This window comes from Neurospora tetraspora, assembly GCF_033439725.1.
Source record: "Neurospora tetraspora strain CBS 560.94 chromosome Unknown B0H65scaffold_1, whole genome shotgun sequence".
In the NCBI taxonomy this organism is placed as follows: Eukaryota; Fungi; Ascomycota; class Sordariomycetes; order Sordariales; family Sordariaceae; genus Neurospora; species Neurospora tetraspora.
This window is the reverse complement of record NW_026944383.1, coordinates 6,244,917-6,265,468: the sequence shown is the minus strand read 5'-3', so window position 1 is coordinate 6,265,468 and position 20,552 is coordinate 6,244,917. Positions and strand designations below refer to the sequence as shown.

The following is a 20,552-nucleotide window of genomic DNA, read 5'->3' as shown; positions in this document are numbered from 1 at the left end:
AGTCAAACTAGTTCACTGGGGCATATCTCCTCGCTTCGGTACCCAAATGCTCGACGGAGGTCTATGGAAGAGCACCAGCGCATAATTCAAAACGAAACTCCATTGTTCCCAACCCGCCCTGATCTCTACCTAATATGCATGCCTTGACGGCCCATATATCTATGAATGCATAATCCGGAAAGCCACTACCCACTCAAAGCATCCATATGATACCCAAATCCCTCTCAACTCTCTACACAACCTTGGCCCAATTCTCCCTAGCAAGCAACGCCACCTTCCTCGCCTCTCTGCTCTTATCCCCACTAGCCGTCGCCAACATCCTCTGCATCGGCAGCGCATACGGCAACAAATGCCTCTCCTCAAACTTCTTCGGCATCGCCCCCAAAAGCTGCAGCGTCAACTTCCTGACCGCCGCCAAAGCTCTCGCCACGTTCCCTTTACTCGTGTTCTTGGCCGCCTCCTCGTACGTCTTCATGCCCGCCGTGATGATCGCCTTCAGATGTCCCTTGAGCGCCTCGGGCTCGTTTGCGAGGATGTCGACGAGGACTTCCAGAGAAGTGGCCACCTGCGGCTGGGTGATGTCGCCCGAGGCGGAGGAGTTGTTGAGGGTGGTGATGAGGAGTCGGACTAAGTGGGTAAGGTCTTCTTGGTACACTTCGAAGGGACAGTTGCTGACGAGCGAGAGGATGGCGGTGGTGTACCGCCCGGCGGCAAAGGCGGTGTCTTCGTCGCCTGTGGGTAAGGCCAGGTCGTAAAGGGGTTTGGCGAAGTGCGTGTAGACCCATTGCTTGTAGAAGCGCTTGACGACCGCGTGGTTTTCGGGACTCAAAAGCTCGTTGGTCTTGACGAGACCGCCGATGGTGCGGGCGACGATGGCGCCGTTGGGGCCTGGGCTGGCGATGGCCTCGTGCAGGATGGGGACTAGGGTCAGGACGTTTTTGTCCTGCCGGGCACAGGCGCCGGCAACGGTGTGGACGGCGACGGTGTTGTAGACTTCGAAGATGGCTGGGTCGATGTCGTCGGTTGTGGTGGCTGTCTTGATCTGCTCGCCCCAGAAGTTGAGGACTCGCTTCATGGTTTCGGACTCGGGGTCGAAGGTGGATTGGCCGCCTTTGTACTTGTTGGCTAGGACGGCACAGATGGTACCGCGGATCTCGCCGACTGCTAGCAGGACAGTGGCCATTCTTGATGTGTCGCACATAAAGGTCTCGGCAATACCTTGTGGTGCGTACTAGGGGGAGACGTTAGTGCAAGGTTCACAGTAGGGGGGGTTCCATGATACGTACCAGTTCGGTCATTGCTGCAGGACGAAGCCCTTGAAGGATTCCGAGGGTCAGCAATCTCCTGAAAGGGGCAAGCCGGCTCGGCCCAGACGATGAGAGGTCCTCGGAGAAGAAGAAGTTGAAGGCATTTAGGGCCAAGTTGCAGGACTTTTGTAGGTTCTCGTCGAGACTCCGAACCACGAGTGCTGCCAGGTTGGCCACTTGGGCAAAAACTCGCTCACTCCAAGGAGCTTGCTTTCCGTAAGCAGCCTCTCTGTAAAGATGTCTGACGATGAACAAGCAGATCCTGAGGAACTCGCGGTAAACCTCGGGGTCATCCTCTTTGATTACCACTCCAGACGAGTCATCCTCTCCTTGGAGTTCGTGCAGCCAGTCCTTCGGTAGACCTTGGAATTCCTCGAGCCAGTTTCTGTCACTGCCCGAATACGCTTCCAATACCTTGGGTTCGAACTTCTCGAGACAAGCGTCGCGGAAGTGAAGTATACCGCCATGTAGCGCAGAAATGACACAGGAGTTTGCCAACGACTCCTTTTCTGAGGTAGGGAGTGGAGACAAAGGGAAGAGATCGTGCATGGCTGTTGCAAGTCTGATGAAATGCTGAAGGGGCTTAAAAGGCTTGGAAGATTCATCATCGAGAGCAATATTGAGGGGAATACGTGAGCATCCAATGAAGGCAAGTCGAGACAGGATGTCTTGGAGAGCATTCAGCGTGTACTTCGATGGGCTCGTCCAGTCGCGTTTCTCGATTTCGGCCTTTGCTCTCTCAACGAGCTCTGCATACCCGTCCGTGTAAGTTGCAACAACTGACTGCAGAGCCAGCACCGCTTCATCTTCCACCGCAGCGTCGGTGGAGTTATCGTTTTGGCTAAGCGCCAAACCCTTGGTTAACGTATATGTCAACAAGGAGCAGATCTCGGAGCAAACTGAACGAGAAGCCAGCAAAGAGATTTGTCCATCGGGTCGAAGAGTCTGCTGAGTTGCGAGCAATGCGAGACCTTGGACGACCTGTTTGAGAACCTCTGATGTAGTCTCTTCCGACTTTCCAGTCCAGGTTGGTAGGTAGACATCGTGATAGAGAGCTACCAGATGATCACTAGACTCCGTCTTAAGAGCCTCCTCGTCCTCGGGATGACCTTGTTTCCTGTTCTTGAAAAGATCCGCCCGAGACTTCAGGGTTGAGTTCAGAAGAAGGAGCAGGTCCTTTGTATGAGATGGAGACTTTGGTTGACGGAGGTTTTTCCTGATGATGTCAATGAAGGCCGCACTTTCAAGGGTATATGCACGGATATTAGTAGTGATGACAGTCATCAAGAGAAGTCCAGCCTGCTTTGTGTATGTCGGGTTCGCCAAGTCATCGCGGCAGTCGTCAACTACAGTATCGATGTAGTTCTTGAGCGAGGATACATCAAACTTTTGGGTTTTTGTGCCGTCAAGCCTATTAGCAATTGCCCGCAATACATCCAGGGTAGCATCGATAGTCTCCTTGACCTCCCCGTTTCGTACTTCGTACTTGAGAGAGTTCCAGATCTTGTTGATGTGCGGGACAATGCTGGTTTGTGGGTTGTCGTACTGTTCGATACAGGCCTTGACCGTTTTGAGGATGTCGAGCTTTACCGAGACCGTTACTGCGTCACCCTGGTCGAGCTTTCCAATGAGGAACGGGAATGCAAGCTTGGCTACTTTGTAGTGAGATGCAAAACACGCCCTTAAGGCGTTCTTGAGGTCGTCCGCAGTGATGCCGATCGGGGTAGCCGAGCTCCTCAATGTGATGGGGAAGTATGCTGAGAAAGCCTTGAAGATCTCCTCGGTTACTTCGTCGGATGTCGAATACTCGGTAAGGAAGATAGGAAGCAGTTTGAACCATAGCATGAGATTCCTCGGGTCCCTCTCGTTCTGGCATAGCTGAAGGATATCGATGATGAAGCCGCTAGATGTGCCGTACTTGTCTTGCAGTTCATTGTTCACTGACTGGTCTTGGATGAGACTGAGGAATAGCTCGTAAATTTCGAGTCTGGTGGCTGCCGTTTGTAGTTTGAAATCTTCCTTGAGTTTGCAGACGTCCTCGATCATCTTGACACCGACTGCAGGCTTGAATCCCTTCATGGCGTAAAGCTGGCGCAGTGCCTTGGCCGAGGCGGTGATGCCGGCCTTGTGGTCGTAAGAAAACATGGCGCTAAAGAAACCAACGAGCCGGATGACTTGTTCAGGCCGAAGTAGGCTCTTATCCAAAGCTTCGAGAGTATCGGCAAGGAAGCCCAAGGCCTTGGCCCGTGCTATTATGTCACCGCTGCCGCTGTCGTCATCGTCGTCGTCTGAATTATCATCGTCTTGTTTGGTGATGGTTATCCATGGCTGGATTGAGGCAGCCCAACTTCCCACAGACGCACTGCTGGCCCTTGTGTTCTCGATTTCTGCCCATAAAATGTCAACACTCTGCTTCTTAAGACGGGCTGAGGTGAGGGTCTCATAAGCTACCTTTTGCCGCCTTTTTGGCAATCTCACTCTGAGCAGTCTCGTCGTCTGAGAGCACGTATTGAAGGGCCCAATCCTTAAAATTCGACATGGTGAAAGATTGAGATGATGGTGGTAATGGTGATGGTATTTGACGTTATTTGGTGTCACAAGCAAGATTTGAGAACTAGCAAGATGGATTCGGGAGAGCGCAATGCAGAGCTGTGAGAGAATGAACGACGAGAACCTTCAAAGTTTAACCTGGACCTCAATGGATTGCCGTCGGTGTGGTTTAGTTAGGGGGTGATGGAAGCTTGGGCCAACTCCTCCCTATCCAAACACAAGGTTATGGGTGACGGGATTGATTGTTAATGGAGTTGTTTCTAAACTTGTCACCCGGTCGACTAACAGAGCGAATAGAGACTAGTCTTGGTCAGACAGCGACAGGATAGTCAAGACAGACAGACGGTGACGGTGACGGTGACGGTGAATTGAAGATGCCGTCAGTGGCCGATGCCCCTGGCCAAGCCCCGGACTGTGGGTGGGATGGCCGGGGCAACATCATCACGCCGCCGTTATCGCCCTGGATTCCCCGCCGACAAGTGGCAGAAAACGGCGTTATCGCGGGCGGTGAGGCTGAAAGCTATGGCGTTTCGCGGGATCTGATCGTGTCTGGGTACCTTGAGGCTCACGCTAAGCCGGTTTCGGCAAGAGGGGCTGCGGCATGGATGTGTCAGTCTTAAAATTTTTGAAAGTTTTGTTTGGATATCGGAGGGGGCCTGTGACTCTTACGAGTGCACTGTAGAAGGCCTGGAGTTACGCGCCTCGCTCCCTGTGCCTCCATGTCACAAATACCCACGCAAGAATCCACTCGGGTCGCGCTGAAACGACCTGGATTCCATCAAGTATAAAGACGACGAGAGGCCCCCTGTACAAGAGGGACTCAGTCGGCCACGCAAGATCGTGGCCCTCATCCCATACTTTTACACTTCCAATCCATACAAACATATCTTACTGCCGTCTTGTTCTTCTCCTCATTTCTGTTGGAAAACACCAATTGGCTCGTCAAAGGTTCATCTGAAGCATGTAGGTACCTCATCTCAACTTGACAGTTGGGGAACCGCGGGGTACCTCAACTTTCACTTCACCCACGTCAACTTCCCCAAGGCTCAGGCTGTCCGTCTGCTTGGACCACCTTCAAACGAGCTCTTACAAGGACAGACTGAGGAAATTCGAGCAATCCTTTGAGGATATGGCCAATTGGCCATTTGGGATGAACCTCAGAAATGCGCCTGATTAGAACTTCGGCTAACTTGTTTGTGCGACTCTCCTCCAGACAGCCTTCTACGACGACGAACATCCCAAGACCACCACCAGGGGCAGTCTTCAAATCTCACATCGACATCATGGAGGCACAACAAGTACCCAAGACCTGCAAGGTCATCCTCGCCGACACCATCGCCAAGAAGCTGCTCTCCGAGGCCCGCGAGACTCTTGCTAAGATCCAGGGTCCCGATGCTTCCAAGCCTACTCTGGCTGCTTTCCTGGCTACCGATGACCCGGGCGCTCTGCAGTATGCCGAATGGTCCAAGAGGACGTGTGAAGAGAAGTGAGTATCTCGCAATCGCTCAATGGGTCAGTCTGGACTTGCCCCAGCACCAGGGTCTAATCACTACCCCAGTGGCTTCAACTTCGACCTCCGCAAAGTCGACAAGGAAGACCTCGAGGAGGGCATCATCGCCGCCAACAACGACGACCAGGTCGACGGTATCCTCGTCTACTACCCCATCTGGGTCGGCAACCACAGTCAAGACAAGTACATCAAGGAGACCGTCGCCCTCTCCAAGGACGTCGAGGGTCTCTGCCACACCCACCTCTTCAACATGTACCACAACGTCCGCTTCCTCGACGCTCCCGCCAACCTGAAGAAGTCCATCCTTCCCTGCACGCCGCTCGCCATCGTCAAGACCCTCGAGCACCTGCAGATCTACAACCCCATCCTGGCCTACGGCAACCGCCTGTTCGGCAAGACCATCACCGTCATCAACCGAAGCGAGGTGAACGGCCGCCCTCTCGCTGCTCTGCTCGCCAACGATGGCGCCACCGTCTACTCGGTCGACGTCACCGGCGTCCAGGTCTTCACCCGCGGCGAGGGCATCCGCCAGCTGCGCCACCAGGTCCACAACAAGGAGGGCTGGGAGCTCAAGGATGTCTTGCCGCTCAGCGACGTCGTTATTGGCGGGGTCCCGACCGAGAAGTTCAAGGTGCCTACCGAGCTGCTCCGCGACGGTGCTGTGTGCATCAACTTCTCCAGCTTCAAGAACTTTGATGGTCCCGCGGTCAAGGAGAAGGCTAGCATTTATGTCCCCAGCACTGGCAAGGTTACCATTGCTGTGCTTTTGCGCAACCTTGTGGTGAGTATTTGCTGCCCACCCCTTGTGTCTCACTACCAAGTTACACCCAACTATACATCCGTTGATAAGACTCGCTGACAAAATTATGTCTTTAACAGCGCTTGATCGCCAACCGTCCCCGTCCCGAGGGATCTGCGCCCGAGGACCCCAAAGATGCCAAGGCGCGTAGCGAGGCCTTCATCGAGGGTTAATCGGAACATTTCCCCATATACCCGCTACAGATTTGCATATATCCGTGTTTATACAGTTTCCTTTCATTTTCTTGAGGTTTGGGAGGTTTTGTTTTCTCTGCTAGGTAGGAAAAAAAACGGATGGGTGCTTGGTTTCGTAAGGGTTGGGTAGGAAGGGAGCAAGGGTTGGTTGATTGCACTGGATGGTTGTCAAAAGTACATAGAGAAACAATCACATACACGAAAAAAGGGGGCTTTGTTTACGATTTCGAGCTTCAATGTCTATCTAGAGATATAGAAGGATCTGGAGACAAGAAAAGGGGGCTTGAACACCACCCTTCAACACAATACTATCAGAATAATCTCGACAAAAAAAAAGAACCAAATGAACAGATAAATGTCCACTTCCGTAGCCATTGAAACCCACTGTGGATGGAATGGTACTTTTTGGGTCAAGGTGGTGGTTGATTAGTAGAAAAGTAGAAGAGGAGAGACCCCCGGAAAACTAGGTATAAATACCCCTCCCAGTACTAAGCGCACAGCGCACCTTCCCACCATCTCCATTCAACTTACCAATTTGCAATGCTCTCGTCTGCATCTTCCTCAACATGGAGAAGCAACTGTGACTCACTTACACGAAAACCGTCGAGTCACGAACACAGGGCACTAGCCGGTGGGGCCGCCCATGTAGTCTCGGCTCTCTACCCGGTAGTGTACATCTCAGCTCCTCCGTCTCGCTCCGTCCGGCTCATGCACCTTGCGAATCAGATCCCCGTAGCGAATTCCGGCCCGGTCATCGGATCTCATCAACCAAGTACCCGGGATTGACCTTATATTTACAGTAAATACAGACCTATGTACAAGCATAGAGTACAGGGCTAGCTGAGTTGCGAACACAACTATCCAGCACTGCATGAGCGTGTCATCAAGTTTTTTTTCTGGTGGTTTCTTTGATGAAAAGTGCGAGAACTTGGGGGATCGGAGATAGATGTTGGAGGGACTTCGGTCTAGATGTTTAGGAATTATGTAGCAGAGGTGGAATTCCCAAATACATAGATAAATTTCCTGGACCTGGATACCGTTCGCTCCCCGTAGTAGAATTACTCGTTTGGGCTAGAAACGCCCTTTAGACCCAATGCTGCGCATTGGGTCTGGTACATTGAATTGCGAATGCAAATTGATTCGCGAAAATTTCGGTACTTCCCCGCCCATACAAACTAGTTGTATAACCATGTCGCTCTCTTTTTTTGAAAATTGGTGCATACATGCATGTAATATCCGCCAAACTAGTAAACATCCCTATATTAGACTAGCAATACCTCAAAGCAACGTCGATAATTTTTTTATTGGGAATTTCGACAATTTCAACATCGCCACTTTCTGGTATGATGTTTTGCTCTACCATGGAATCTAGCTGTATATACTAGAGTCCTACTCTTCAACTGGATCAGAACCAAAATGCCCTCCCCTCAACGCTCTTAGATCGAAGAGTTGAGCGTTTTGGAGGTTCATGACGGATTCATGTGGTTGTGCAAGTCAGGTTGCTTATGCTGGGTATGCAAAAAAACAGATGTACATTGATTTGCTAACAAAATTGCAGGGTTGGCCATGTACCCAGGTTTTTTCGCGAATCCATTTGCATTCGCGATTCAATGTGCCACACCCCTTGGCCCGGCCAAGGGGTGTGACAGGCGTTTCGAGCCCACACGAGTACATAGCAAAATTCCACATCATGTCATATCATATCATATGATGTCCCCAAAACCGATCCGCTCAAATTTAAGAACAAAAAAAAACCCCCAAACAAAATACAACAAACACACCTATGATGTAGTACCTAGACCGTACCTAGACCTGACCGTACCTATGTATGTATGCATCGCTATGAGAATATGAAGCCCCCATAAAATAACATGAGCAAGTGAAAAAGGAAAGCGGTCTAAATAAAAAAAGTGAGGAATACCGATATACCGACGAGTCATAATATGAACATGAGAGTTGAGGTTGATGAAGAAGACTGTTCTCGAAAACAATAAAAACCCGCTGCCGAACCCCCCCCATGTTCCCCAATCCGCCCGTCCGTCTGCCCGTCCGCCCGCCTGCCAAAAAAAAGGAGAGACCAAAAAAGTCCCGGATGTTAGGATCTTCGCTCCCATACACCCATGCACCCATACACCCGCCTACCATACACTCATCCACCCATCCATCATAGTCCCAGTTTCCGATTTTCGTCTTGATAAAAACAAAGTCCTGCCTCCCGCCCCGATATGTTTAATTCCCAACATCTATGATGATTCTTCTCCTCAGACAAACAAACTCAACATAGGTACTTATTTCTCCTCCTCGTCCTCGTCCTCCCCCTCCTCCTCTTCTTCCACGTCCCACCCTTCCTCCTCTTCCGTTTCCTCCTCCCACTCTTCTTCATCTCACTCTCTTCTAATCGGCACCGACCCATCCATATTCTCAACCCCAGGCTTAAACCTCTCAAAGCGCGGCCCAGCTCCCTAAGTCAGAGCTTCAACCCGACAGCGCATGCAGCACTACTGCACCTTGCGACTTTCAAACAGCATCAGGTTCACCGCCGTGTCGTTCTCCCCGACCTGGCTGGTCGGCTCGCTAAGCATTTCCCACTGCCGGAAGTTGAAGGGCGTCAGTCGCTCCTGCGGTCCGCCCATCGTGGGCATCCAGGAGTAGCCTCCCCAGGGGTTGGCTACCATCACCATCGCTGGTCGCGCTGGGTTCATGGGGGATGAGGTGGGCGGGTTGCTGCTGTTGCCGAGGTTGAGGTGGGTGAGGTTGGTGTTGATGCTGATGGCTGGTGAGGGCATGGGGCCTGTGCCTCCTTGTTGTTGTAACTGATGATACTGTTGTTGCTGCTGCTGCTGCTGCTGCTGCTGTAATTGTTGCTGTTGCTGCTGTAGTTGCTGCTGTTGGGCGGCATGCCACCCTTGTGCTTGAGCCTGTTGCGTATGACCGGGAAGATTGAAGTAACTTCCACCATTACCACTACCACCAGCACCAGCAACAGCACCAGCAGCAGCACCAGCGTTCTGTGGCCCGGTTGCCTGTTGCCCGGGAGTAACGCCTGGCGTGTGTGTTGGGGTAGTACCAGGGGCCGGCGACCCTGTGCCGGTGTTGGTGCCCATGGCCATCGGTGTCGGCCTTTCCTTGTGACAAAGCATCAGGTTTGCATGTGGGTTGTCCTGATAGCTGAAGATGTACCTGAGCTTGACATCTGAAGGAGACTTGAGAGTTTGGATACACTGCAACCGCGCGTCCTCAGCAAGGTTGTCGGCCAACACGCAAGCCAGATCGAAGATGCGTCCGCCCAGTTGACGAGTGTCGAATTCAGGCCCGTGGATCAGGTCGAGTTCCCTGATGAGGCCAGCGCACACGATGAGAGCTCTACCACGAACTTCGTTTCCGGGCTTGCTGGTGTCAAAGGTCTGGGCGTGGAGGGTGAGGAAGTTGAGAAAGAGGGGAAGCCAGTGGTTGAGAATGTCGCTTTTGAGATCAGTATGATTGTCACCGCCGGCGGCGGCGGCACTGACGCCTTGTCCTCCCCATCCTCCTAGACCACCTGCTTGGCTAGGGAGTGGTGTCAGTGTTTGTAACAGCTCCAAAATGTCTGTGAACCTTTCCACCATGACCGGAACCAGTTGGTGCTGACGAAACCCCATTGGCCCGCTTCCGCGTATGATAGTATCCATAATGGCGAGAAAGTTCTCAGCTTTTTGCAGGCGCATCTGGAGCGTCGACCTGTCCAACGTCATTGAGGGCGGGTTTCTTGACGACGGCAGAAGGTTCAGAAACCGAGTCTGGGCCTGGTTCTTGAGATGGTGTGTTAGGTCGGGAGAGAGAGAGGGGAGCATTCCGATCCATGAGACCCGCTGTGCGTCCATCGACTTTTCCATGGCGTTCATAAAAAGCTCTACGTTCGATGGAACTCGTTCGCCCGAATCTGCCGCGTTTTGCTGCTGGTCATTGGACGACAGGCTCAACAGTAGCTTAACATGGCAGAAGGGGAGCGTGAACTCGTTAGTGAGGTTGAGAACCTGCTCGAACGTCACGCGTGTGCCCTCGCAACCGGCAGTAACAAGCAGCTTGGTAGTCATGCGATCAATCCAGCCGGCAACCTGGGCGTCAGGTCCTCGGATCTGCAGCGCCTTGGCAACTCCTACAGGGTCTTTCAACACAAGGAGCTTTAAAAGCTCAAGAAGACGGTCCTGATTAGCTTCCTTATCCAGGGGCAGTTCTTCCAGATCATTTTGAGCACGAGCATAAGTATACTCAGCCAAGGCGAGTTGGATCAAGCAGAGCAGTTCTCGCGGACTTTCCTTCTTGGCCTGTTCTTGAAGTATGCCAAAACGATAGCGTTCCTCTGGCGTCAGTAAACTTTCGGACGAGACTGGCGCCATGAAGAGTTGAAGCACTTCTTGCATATACCTGGTCCGAAAGGTGGTCTGAACAATCTGAGATGTGGCGACAGCTGATTGAGGGTGTCGTGAATTGCCGGCTCCGGGAGCGTTTGGTGACTCTGAAGCTGTTGCCAGAAATGCAGGCATTCCCAAACAGCCTATGGAGACCAGCAGGGGGTATAGGTGCAGGATCGTTGCTCGTCTGTTGAGCCCCCGTACGTAAAGAAGCCATCTTGCCATGAGCTCGTCGAAATGCTGTGGATCGAACATCCGCAGGCGCTTCATGAGAATACCGTAAACCCTCTGCTGTTCATCTCCCTTGGCCCAGTACGCCTGCAGTCGCTGAATCACCGCACTAAAAAGCCGATCCATCGTATTGCGATCAAGACTAGTACCGTTAGCCAGAAGCTTCTCCACCTCTTCATGGAGATCGCCATCGTTGTCTTGAAGACGAGACACCATGTTGTCACTAACAGGTGAACAGGCGTCCACAGGATTGTGTCGGTCGCTCACAGCCAAGTCGGACTTCAACTGCGTAGCGACTTCGTCCATCCCAGGCACCCGTGATGCCAGGTAAGCGAGCGACGCAAGTAACGGCCGCGCTCCTATCCCCTGCTCTCGCGCAACTTCTCTGAGCCTGCTATGAAGAATGCTAAACAGATTTTTGAGGCAGCCGAGAGCAGCAAAAACAAACGTATACCGAGTAATAGTATCCGCGATTGAGGCGAGTACTTCAGGATTGGAGCATTTTGTCAGCATTTTGAGGACATCAGCAAATACTGAAAATTCCTGGGCGGCCTCGAATACCCTCCTTATCGAGTTGAAAAGGTTGGTAGAGAGCTCATGCTGACCGAAAGCGTTGAGAGAGCTGTGTTCGAGTTCTCCTCCAGTGACCGTGTTCCGTAGCCAAGAAGCTATCTCCGCCTTGCGCGCTCGGCTGGCGTCTTCGATGCGTCGAGCTATTTTCTTAATCGGAAGGGGCCTCCCCATTGACACGGCATCAGTAACTCCCACAGGCAGGCCCAGTGCATGCCGGAGGTGTCTGATGGCGGCATCTGCATCCTGTGCGTTATCTGCGATGCAAAAGCCTGCCCGGCGAAGCAACGCATCTCTAGATCGTCTCTCTGAACTGCCCAGAATATGCGGTGGAAGCTCTGCAAGCAGTCGAGAAAATGGGGGACCGTCCGGCATGACCAGTTGCGGATCGGTCAGCCCACCACGTACAATCAGCCATTGGATGTACTGCGATACCACAAAGATCCCCGAGCGAACGAGCTCAGACACGAGGTGATAGAGCGCATCCTTGCGCTCTTTTTCCTCAAGGGCCTCTCCTTCCATAAAGCCCAGCACAGCTGAAGTGACGTCCAATCCCAGCGTGCTCCAATGCATCAATATCCGATGGGCAACATAAACTTTTGCGAGCCCCGGCCTGTATGGTGTCGTACACCACTCGAGTAGAGCCCTGACCAGAGCAGCCTTATCCTTGGAGACGGTCCAGCACTGCGCCGGAAACTCATCAGGCATTGGTTTCTCCAAGATGACCTGGTCCAAGTTCCTCACAAGAATGATACGAGCAGCCGGTTGCGACCTGTTGGCGGAGGCGACTAGTTGTTCGTTTCGATAGTTGATACCGGCAAAAGACCTATGGCGTGCTTCGTCCCCTTGAGGCAGACATGTTTTGAGAGCGTCACGGTATTTGACCCATACAGCAGGGGATACGAAGTTCTCCGGTGTAGCCACCATCAGCGTTCCTAAAAGGTGTGATAGCTTGGAAAGCAGAGGAACATAAATATCTCTGTCTTCGTGTGCATGTATCTAGAAAAGTGTCAGAAACGGTAGCCGTTGGAACTGGAAGCCGTCTGGATACGTACCACATGGTAATGGCTAATGAGAGCAGTAGCAAGTCTTCGGCCATATTTCCTTAAACGAAGCAAATCTTTCCAGTATATCTGTGCGATAATAATCCACATGGGTAGCTGAGAGTGGTGGCTCGACTCCAAACTGGAAACCGTCCACTCAAGATAATGCTCACGGTCCATGAGGCTCTCGGCGTATAGGTGTGTTGCTAGCTGGATTCTACGTGCTGTTAGCTGGCCAGTCTTGCTCGCATGAGATCACGGATACACTTACGCGTAGTTGACCTTGGCTTTCCAGTTTTGCTCGCCGGACGAGAAAAAAACACGCTCAATGAACTGCTCGATAACGAGGGTCCAGTCCTTGAGCCATTTACGCTCGCCCTCCAATACCGAAGCATTGTTCCCTTTACCAAGCCTCCTAAAAGTGCGTAGCTCGTTGGTGCCCACACACTTGGCCAGCCAAACGGCACGGTCTATCGGGACGTTCTTGTTCAGACACTGATCCAGCAAGACCTTGTTGCGCACGCCGTGGGGAATCGATCGACTGAGTTTCCGAAGCGGGATGGCGGAGTTGGCAAGGTCTTTGAGCCAAACTTCTTTTTTGGTGTCAGTGAGCGTGACTCTTGGAGGCGGCTTGAAGGTCGATGGCGCAGTTACTTGACCCGCATTTCTCCTGTGCCATAGCACGCCCGCAAAGAAGATAGATAACGCGTTTAATCCACTCCGCTGCTTTAAGCCGTGAAACAAAACCGTTTTTGCGGATTGTGTCTCTGGGGTAACAAATTGCTTTTCAGCGTATCCCAACCGTATAGCCGTGTCGTTAAACTGATCTTCGGGGTGGTTGCCGGCCGTCCCTGACCATGGGAAGAAGTCGGCACATCCATAGTTTGCGGTGGCAGAGCTGCCTGTTGTTGACGATGATGATGCCGTTGCAAGCGCACTTGACCTCCCCTGGCCCCCTTGTCCCTCATTCCTCCCACGGATACGATAGCGCGGAGCGGCGGCGGGTAGCTCGATAGTATAAGGTTTCGGGCGCGTGTCTTTTCGAGCCGGGTTCGGCGGCGGTGGCGGTTGTTCTCGACGCGAGTGATCGGGCACTGCTTTCGGTCGGCGCTGGGGAAAGGGGATCGGAACGTCGGCATCTAGGTGTTGCGGCGGAATGGAGAGTTGATGATGGGGGCTCATCTCGCCCAAGTCCGACCCATCGGCTAGAGGCATCATCAGGTGCGTCAAGGAGCCATACTGTTTGTGCGGTTCCATGAGGTCGGGAGATTCGATCACGGTGGGAGACGAGAAGGCGTCGGAAGGATCGTTGTGCGATAGCTCGAGCCTAAGGCGCGAACCACCTCGGCGCTGGGTCCCATAGCGACCAACACCCACGGAAAGTGCGGGTGACGAACCCGACGGGTCTGCGGGGGAAACTATGCTCGTGGGGTCTTGCTGGGCGAACTCGGGCGGGAAGGCGCTGTTGAGGGCGTTATTGTGGTTGAAGTTGGTATGGTTGTTGTTGTTTGTGTTGCGAACGGAAGGGGGCGGCGGCGGTAGATAGCTCGAAGCATCGTACTGCTGCTGCTGCTGTTGCTGGTGGAGTTGTTGGTGTTGTTGTTGTTGTTGCTGCTGTTGCTGCTGCGCCTGGGCCTGCGCCTGGGATTGCGACAGAGAGCGCTGTTGTTGCGACAGGGCCGGGCCGCTCAACGACGACTTTCTCTGCTGGGGCTGTCGCTGCTGGACGCCCAAGGGGGGCCGGGAGGTCATCGCTGGAGGAGGAGCGGATGCGCCATTCCGCAGGTCGTGAGTTGGATGATGGGGATACGGGAAGCGGTCGCGGTCGGGGTCCAGTTGGGGTCGAGTGGACGTTGTCTCGGTCGAGGAAGGTTCGAGGACGGATTCGAGGCAAAGTGCAAGAGCCGGTCTGGTGTCTGGAAACTGTTGTCTGGGATCTGGAACTGGAGATTGAACCCAAGGCCCAGTTCGCTGGTTAGTCCCGTTAGATTAGCGATAGCGCGGCGTATGGAGATGCGGTGCGTGGCACTATCAATATCCGGCGGATGGATACCAAGCTGGATCCCACGATGGATACGGGGTCCGGATTACGGGGGGTGACGGGGGTATGGTCAGGTCAGGTATGTGTCAGTTTGGAGGGTTAAATCCAGCTAGTAAGGAGAGGGTTTTGAAAGAGGATTAGCCTCCCAGCCTCCCTAAATGGTTGTAGAACCCCCTAATACTCTGGGAGCCCCCAATTCTGGTTCTATAGTACTCTTCCCAGATATATATATAATATAGAGATTTACCTACCTTTGATTTAACTATGTATTTTGATAATTAATAGTTTGAATTGCGTTTGTTGCGTTACGCTAGTATTTATAGAAGTATGAGAATAATACTAATTTATATTCTAATATACCCTATAACGACTAAATTAAGTAATTATGTCCTTATCCGACTCTACCCTTAAGATTAACCGTCCTTATTTCGATGGGCCTTCGAAGTTTAGAGATTGGAGCGAAGAGTTCTTGGGTTACGTAGAAGGTTTCGACTTTACGAATTTTATTTTGGGTTTAGAGTTAGTTGTTTAGAAGCCGTTCTTGCTTTATATCGAAAATTATACTTTTAAGACTATAGCCCTCCATTACGTTACGTATACTCGAAAAATTTTTGATGGCTTTAGATTAAGTACGGTAATTTATATCCCGCTTACTTAAATTATTATAGCCGGAGCCGTACCCGCCGCGGCTTCGGAATTTTTTGAGGGTGTAGAGGCTATTAATCGTTTCTTGGATTAATAGAATAAGGATATAAGTATTAAAATAATCGATTTTATTACTTTAGGCCTTTAAGAGTACGAGTATAATTATATTAATTAAGTTTATAATATGAAGCTCTACGAATCCTTTAAAATTAATGATATTAATATTCGAAAATAAATATAGGAGACGGTTTACCTTTCTTATAAAATTAGTAATTTCTTATCCTTTTTATTTATAATTAAGTGATATACTAACGTTAAAGTGGGTTGTAATTACTGTAAGGAGGATGCTTAAACTGAAGCCCGCTAGTAATATTATAATTATTTTAAGCCCCTTTTAAACGAATTTAGTAAGAGAGATGGAGGAATAAGTAAGTGGATTGATAGATAGGATATTATAATAATTGATGTAATCTGGTATAAGGTTTTAGAGGTTATTGTAGTTAATATTTAGTTTAAAGACTTTTTGAATTATTTGCGGCCTATTAAATCTAATTAGGTTTCTGGCGTTTTTAGATATTTTAATAAGAAGGTTTCGGTTAATAACTTTAATTTTCGCTTTATGTCCGGGGATTTCTATTGTAAAGGATTGAACGAGTATTTTTTTTTTCGATTAGTAAGGTTAAAGGTTATAGGGGAGTGTTTAGTATAGGTTTAATTTTTAATAGTTTGTAGGATAGCAGTATTAAGAATGAAGACGTTCTTTTTAATAGGATTTAGAATAATTAACGTAAGAGGAAGTATAAGTTTATAACCGGTCGCGAGACTTTAATTATAATTTTAGATCTCCTAGTTCTATTATTAATAGTGTATTATAAAGTATATTAGTAAGGAATTTATTTAATTAAATATCATTAGTACTTCTTCCTTCATAGAGTAATTAATTTTAAATAGAAATTGATTAAAAAGGTTTAGGATAGAGTTAAGAAGAATATTCGTAGCGATTTAAAATTGAAGAAAGAAGTCGATTACTTTGAGTAGGAAATGAAATAAAATAGTAATAGTAATAGTAATAGTAATTAATTCTCTAGCGAAAATATTTGGGAAGTAGTATTAAATTGTAAAATTACTATATATTAAGTAGTTTTCTAAGTAGGAGGAAATAATTTTGTTAATTTTTACCTTTTTAAGAATAGTATAATCTTCGATTTAGGGAGTTCCTTTTATATTTTTAACAAAATTATTCGTTTTATTAATTTTCGTTACGGTTTTTATAATAATGGGTTTTAGGTTAGAGACTCTTATATTTTTATTAAGGGATATGGCGATATTGATATTACAGTTTAGGGCTATAAAGGGCCTAAGAAGCTCTGTTTTTTAAATATAGCTTTTTACTTTAATTTTGTAATTAATTTTGTATTTTTCTATTTCCTACGTAAAAAAGGTTTTTATTAGAACTAGTAGCTATTTAATAATTTTTTGCGGGAATTAAACTATTTATTCTTTTATTATTTTACAATTCGATACCGTTAAACAGTTTTCGAAGACTTCTTTCTATCATTCTTTAGAGTTACTTTCTTTATCCGACGTAATTAATTTAATTCTTTAAATAGTTATAAATATTATAAAAAAGAGGCTATTATTTAGTATTATTATTTCGGGTATTACGGCCCTTAAGTATTTAACTATTTTATTAATATAATTAGCGTTCGCTTTAAAGGCCTCTCTATTATTTATTACGATATATGTACTATTTTAGAGATTAAATAATAAGTTAGTTATAGACCCTACGATTATAGTTATAGCCTAGGAGAATAGTTAGCTATAGACTTCTTCGACTATACGAAGAGTTGTTAGGGATATTTTAGCGTAATACTTATTATTTGTAGATATATTAGGTATATTTAGGATTATTATATAATAGATTGTAAAGTAATAACGATTGTTTCTTTCTTTAACGATCTTTTTATAGTATTGAATACTCGGTATAATATTTAATTTAAGGTTATCGAATATAATAACGAAGTTAACGGCTTTCGTACAATGAAAGAATTCTTTATTTTGAGAGGTATAGTTATTGAGCTTTTTATTCTATATATTTAAATTTAGAATAGTAGCGTAGAACGTTTAGGAAGTATTATTCAGGAAAAAATTAGAGTGATATTATAGAATTCTTATTTTTCTAAAAATTTATAGTTGGATGTTATTTTTATAATAGTTTATTTAATTAATCGATTTCTTAGACTCCTTTACGATTGGATATCCCTATACGAACGATTTTATATTTTTAATATTAAACGAGACGGATAATCAGTAACCCTACGTAAATTAAGTATTTTCTACTTTTGTATGTATAGTTATAAGGCCTTCGCTATAATTACCGCTACTTAAAAAAAGGAGGAGAGGTTGTAGAAGATGAACCTTAAAATATAGATCGGTTATTTTATTAGGTACGTAGTATTATTTATTTATTGTATTTGGAATTTTATTACTAATACAATTATTAATATTTACGATATATTATTCGATAAAAATACGGTCTATTTTAGGGAAGTATTTATAGAAGTATAATCTTTAAAGATTTTATTTAACGAATTTATTGTATTATTTTAGAAGTATAATTAGATAGCTCTAGTATTAGAAATTCTTAATTTTATTAGTAGCGAGTCGATTTCGAAGATACTTAGGCGTACAATATTTCTAGTTCCCTTTTCGAATTTGATTAAAATTAAACTTATTAAGAAGGAGAGACTGATAGTATATTTTTAGAGCCCTAATTAAAAGTCGTAAATAATTTTATATCGATTAATTTTATATTTAACAAATACTTTATTTTTTTAAATTTGTTATAAATTTGTTTATTATCCGTTTATTTTTAATTGGCTTTTATTTTGACCTTTGTATTAAGGAAGAGATTTGCGAAGGTTTCGAATTTTAGAAGGCGGTCTTTAATATTAGTAGATTTTATTAATTTATAACTATATATAATAGTAAGCCCGTTATAAAGGTAGGATTATAATAATTTTTCTACGATTATAAAATTATTATTAAAGAAGAAGTCGATATATTAATAAGTATAGGTAAAATTTAGTTTATTTATTAGTTTTATCTTCCCTTAGCGTTTAAGAATTATAAATCTTTTAATTATTATATTTTTAGGAACCTCTTTAAATAAGTAGAGTAAACCTATTTTAATAGTTATAAGGAGATAAGGATTTGGTTAGAGGTCGATAGGAACGAACCTTATATTCGAAGTAAATAAATCTTCGATTATATATAGGTATATATATATAAGTTTTTTAAGAATAGTAGGTTTAATAAAGTTAAAGTTCGTTTCGTTGTATATAGAAATTAGTAAATAAAGAAGGTTAGGTAGGAGATATATACTTCTACCTTCATTTGTCGTTTGTTTTGTACTCTTATTGTTATGGCCGTTCGGTTTAATTTCGAACTTATTTAGTATAACGTTATTAATGCCTTCATTAATACCTATATGAATAGATATTTATATACGTATGCCTTTAGGGTACGAGGTCTTAGGGAAGGTTTTAAAGTATTTAAGGCCTTGTACGAATTGTGGCGGTTTCTCTTCTTTTAGTAACGAGAGTTTATAAGTATTTTTAAGACTATAGGTTTCGAGCTAGTCCTTAAAGAATTATACATCCTTATTAATAACGGTATATTCGTTTTTTATTACGTTAATAATATTGTTTTCGTTTATTATTCTAATTATATAGTTAGAGTTTAAGAATATATGGATAATTTTAGTTAGTAATATTATATAATTAGAGGAGACGAATTATAATAGTTTTTAGGTATTAAAATTATTTGAAATTATTAAGTAAGGAAGATTTGGTTTTCTTGATATTTATATTTATAAAAAATTTATTAGTTTGTAAGCGATAAGAAAATTATAGTAATTTTTATATTAAATATCGAATTCGTCCCCTTTTAAGGTAGAGCTTCCCTTTATTTAATTTGTTTTTATTAAGTTAAAGTACGGTTGATATTCTACGCTGCTATTATTATTCGATTTGATATTACTTTTATTATAAATTATTTTTTTAAGTATAGTTATAACCCTAGTCTAAATTATTATAAGGTTGTAAATAAGGTGCTTTATTATTTTTATACAACCGCTAATATAGCGTTTTGCTTTAGAGGAGATAATATTCTTCGTATTACTTTAAATTTATTATTTGCTGATAACTTTATAAATAGAAAGAGTTTATAAAGTTTTACGATTAAATTCTTTAATAGTTTAATTTATTAAGGCGCTACTAAGTAAGTTATTATAGCTATTTCGACGATAGAAGTAGAATTCTTCATAGTAATTAACGTAGTAAAGGAGGCTATCTTTATAATAAGGCTAATTTTTAGTCTTATTGTAAGGTTAGTTAATTTTATCCTTACGCTTAATTATAATAATTAATAGATAATTAGAGTATTAATTATAGAGGCTATTAAGTTAGTAATTAAGTGTAAATACGTAGATATTTATAGATATTGGGTAAAATAGGAGGTCTTTATTAGGAGAATTAAGATTAAGTATTTATAAATTGTAAAAATACTTGTAGATGGGTTAACGAAGGTATTAGATATAGAGAAGAATAAGGAGTTTATGAGGTTATTGGGAATGGATTTAGTAAAGGATAAGGAATTAAGGAATAGAGAGAACGTAATATAGTATATTGAGTTGGATAAGATTAACGAGGAGATTAATCTTGGGATGGTTATATGAATAGCTTTTTTTTTTTTTAGGTAGTCTCGTTTTTATAAGACTTTAATTGGGGAGATGTGTTAGTTTGAAGGGTTAAATCTAGCTAGTAAGGAGAAGGTTTTAAAAGAGGACTAGCCTCCTAGCCTCCCTAAATAGTTGTAGAACCCCCTAATACTCTGGGAGCCCCCAACTCTAGTTCCATAGTATTCTTCCCAGATATATATACAATATAGAGATTTACCCACCTTTGATTCAACCGTGCATTCTGACAGTATGCTTGGTAGTAAGGTCGTACTGACATAGGTAACCCCGAGTACACCACAGCACAACACTGTATGTACACCAAAGAGTGTAGCCCTTGCCCGAGTCTGGACTAGTGGGTGTCCGGCCGAGGACAGGAAGCTCTTGATAGACACCGACACAGAAGCCACGCTCGGTCTCAAATAGCACAGCTGACACAGCGCCGTCCCGGTAAAGTACCGAACGTATTTCCCGTTTTGTCAAGGGTAAGGTACATTACCTGAAAGAGAGGTGCCGTCGGTCAAGAATTTGAT

At 45.8% G+C, this 20,552-nt stretch overlaps 3 protein-coding genes across 3 annotated transcripts; 1 reads left to right on the top strand and 2 right to left on the bottom strand.

Annotated features, from left to right (window-relative positions):
- Positions 1–10: 10 nt before the first annotated feature.
- Positions 11–4,077, bottom strand: B0H65DRAFT_55521 (Dos2-interacting transcription regulator of RNA-Pol-II-domain-containing protein). The gene is made up of 3 exons (XM_062830015.1): positions 3,759–4,077; positions 1,287–3,694; positions 11–1,231 (listed from the first exon to the last, which is right to left on the bottom strand). Exons 1-3 carry the CDS (start codon positions 3,844–3,846, stop codon positions 233–235), a joined length of 3,495 nt encoding a protein of 1,164 aa, XP_062687073.1. The 5' UTR covers positions 3,847–4,077; the 3' UTR covers positions 11–232.
- A 943-nt stretch (positions 4,078–5,020) lies between these two features.
- Positions 5,021–6,339, top strand: B0H65DRAFT_438908 (uncharacterized protein; the record flags this gene model as incomplete). The annotated part of the gene is made up of 3 exons (XM_062825391.1): positions 5,021–5,343; positions 5,416–6,148; positions 6,247–6,339. The coding sequence occupies 3 exons, from the start codon at positions 5,021–5,023 to the stop codon at positions 6,337–6,339; spliced, it is 1,149 nt and encodes a 382-aa protein (XP_062687072.1).
- A 2,259-nt stretch (positions 6,340–8,598) lies between these two features.
- On the bottom strand, positions 8,599–14,711 carry B0H65DRAFT_585318 (mediator of RNA polymerase II transcription subunit 12). Its single transcript, XM_062830919.1, has 3 exons — positions 12,867–14,711; positions 12,608–12,812; positions 8,599–12,551 (listed from the first exon to the last, which is right to left on the bottom strand). Exons 1-3 carry the CDS (start codon positions 14,345–14,347, stop codon positions 8,859–8,861), a joined length of 5,379 nt encoding a protein of 1,792 aa, XP_062687071.1. The 5' UTR covers positions 14,348–14,711; the 3' UTR covers positions 8,599–8,858.
- Between the last annotated feature and the right edge of the window lie 5,841 nt (positions 14,712–20,552).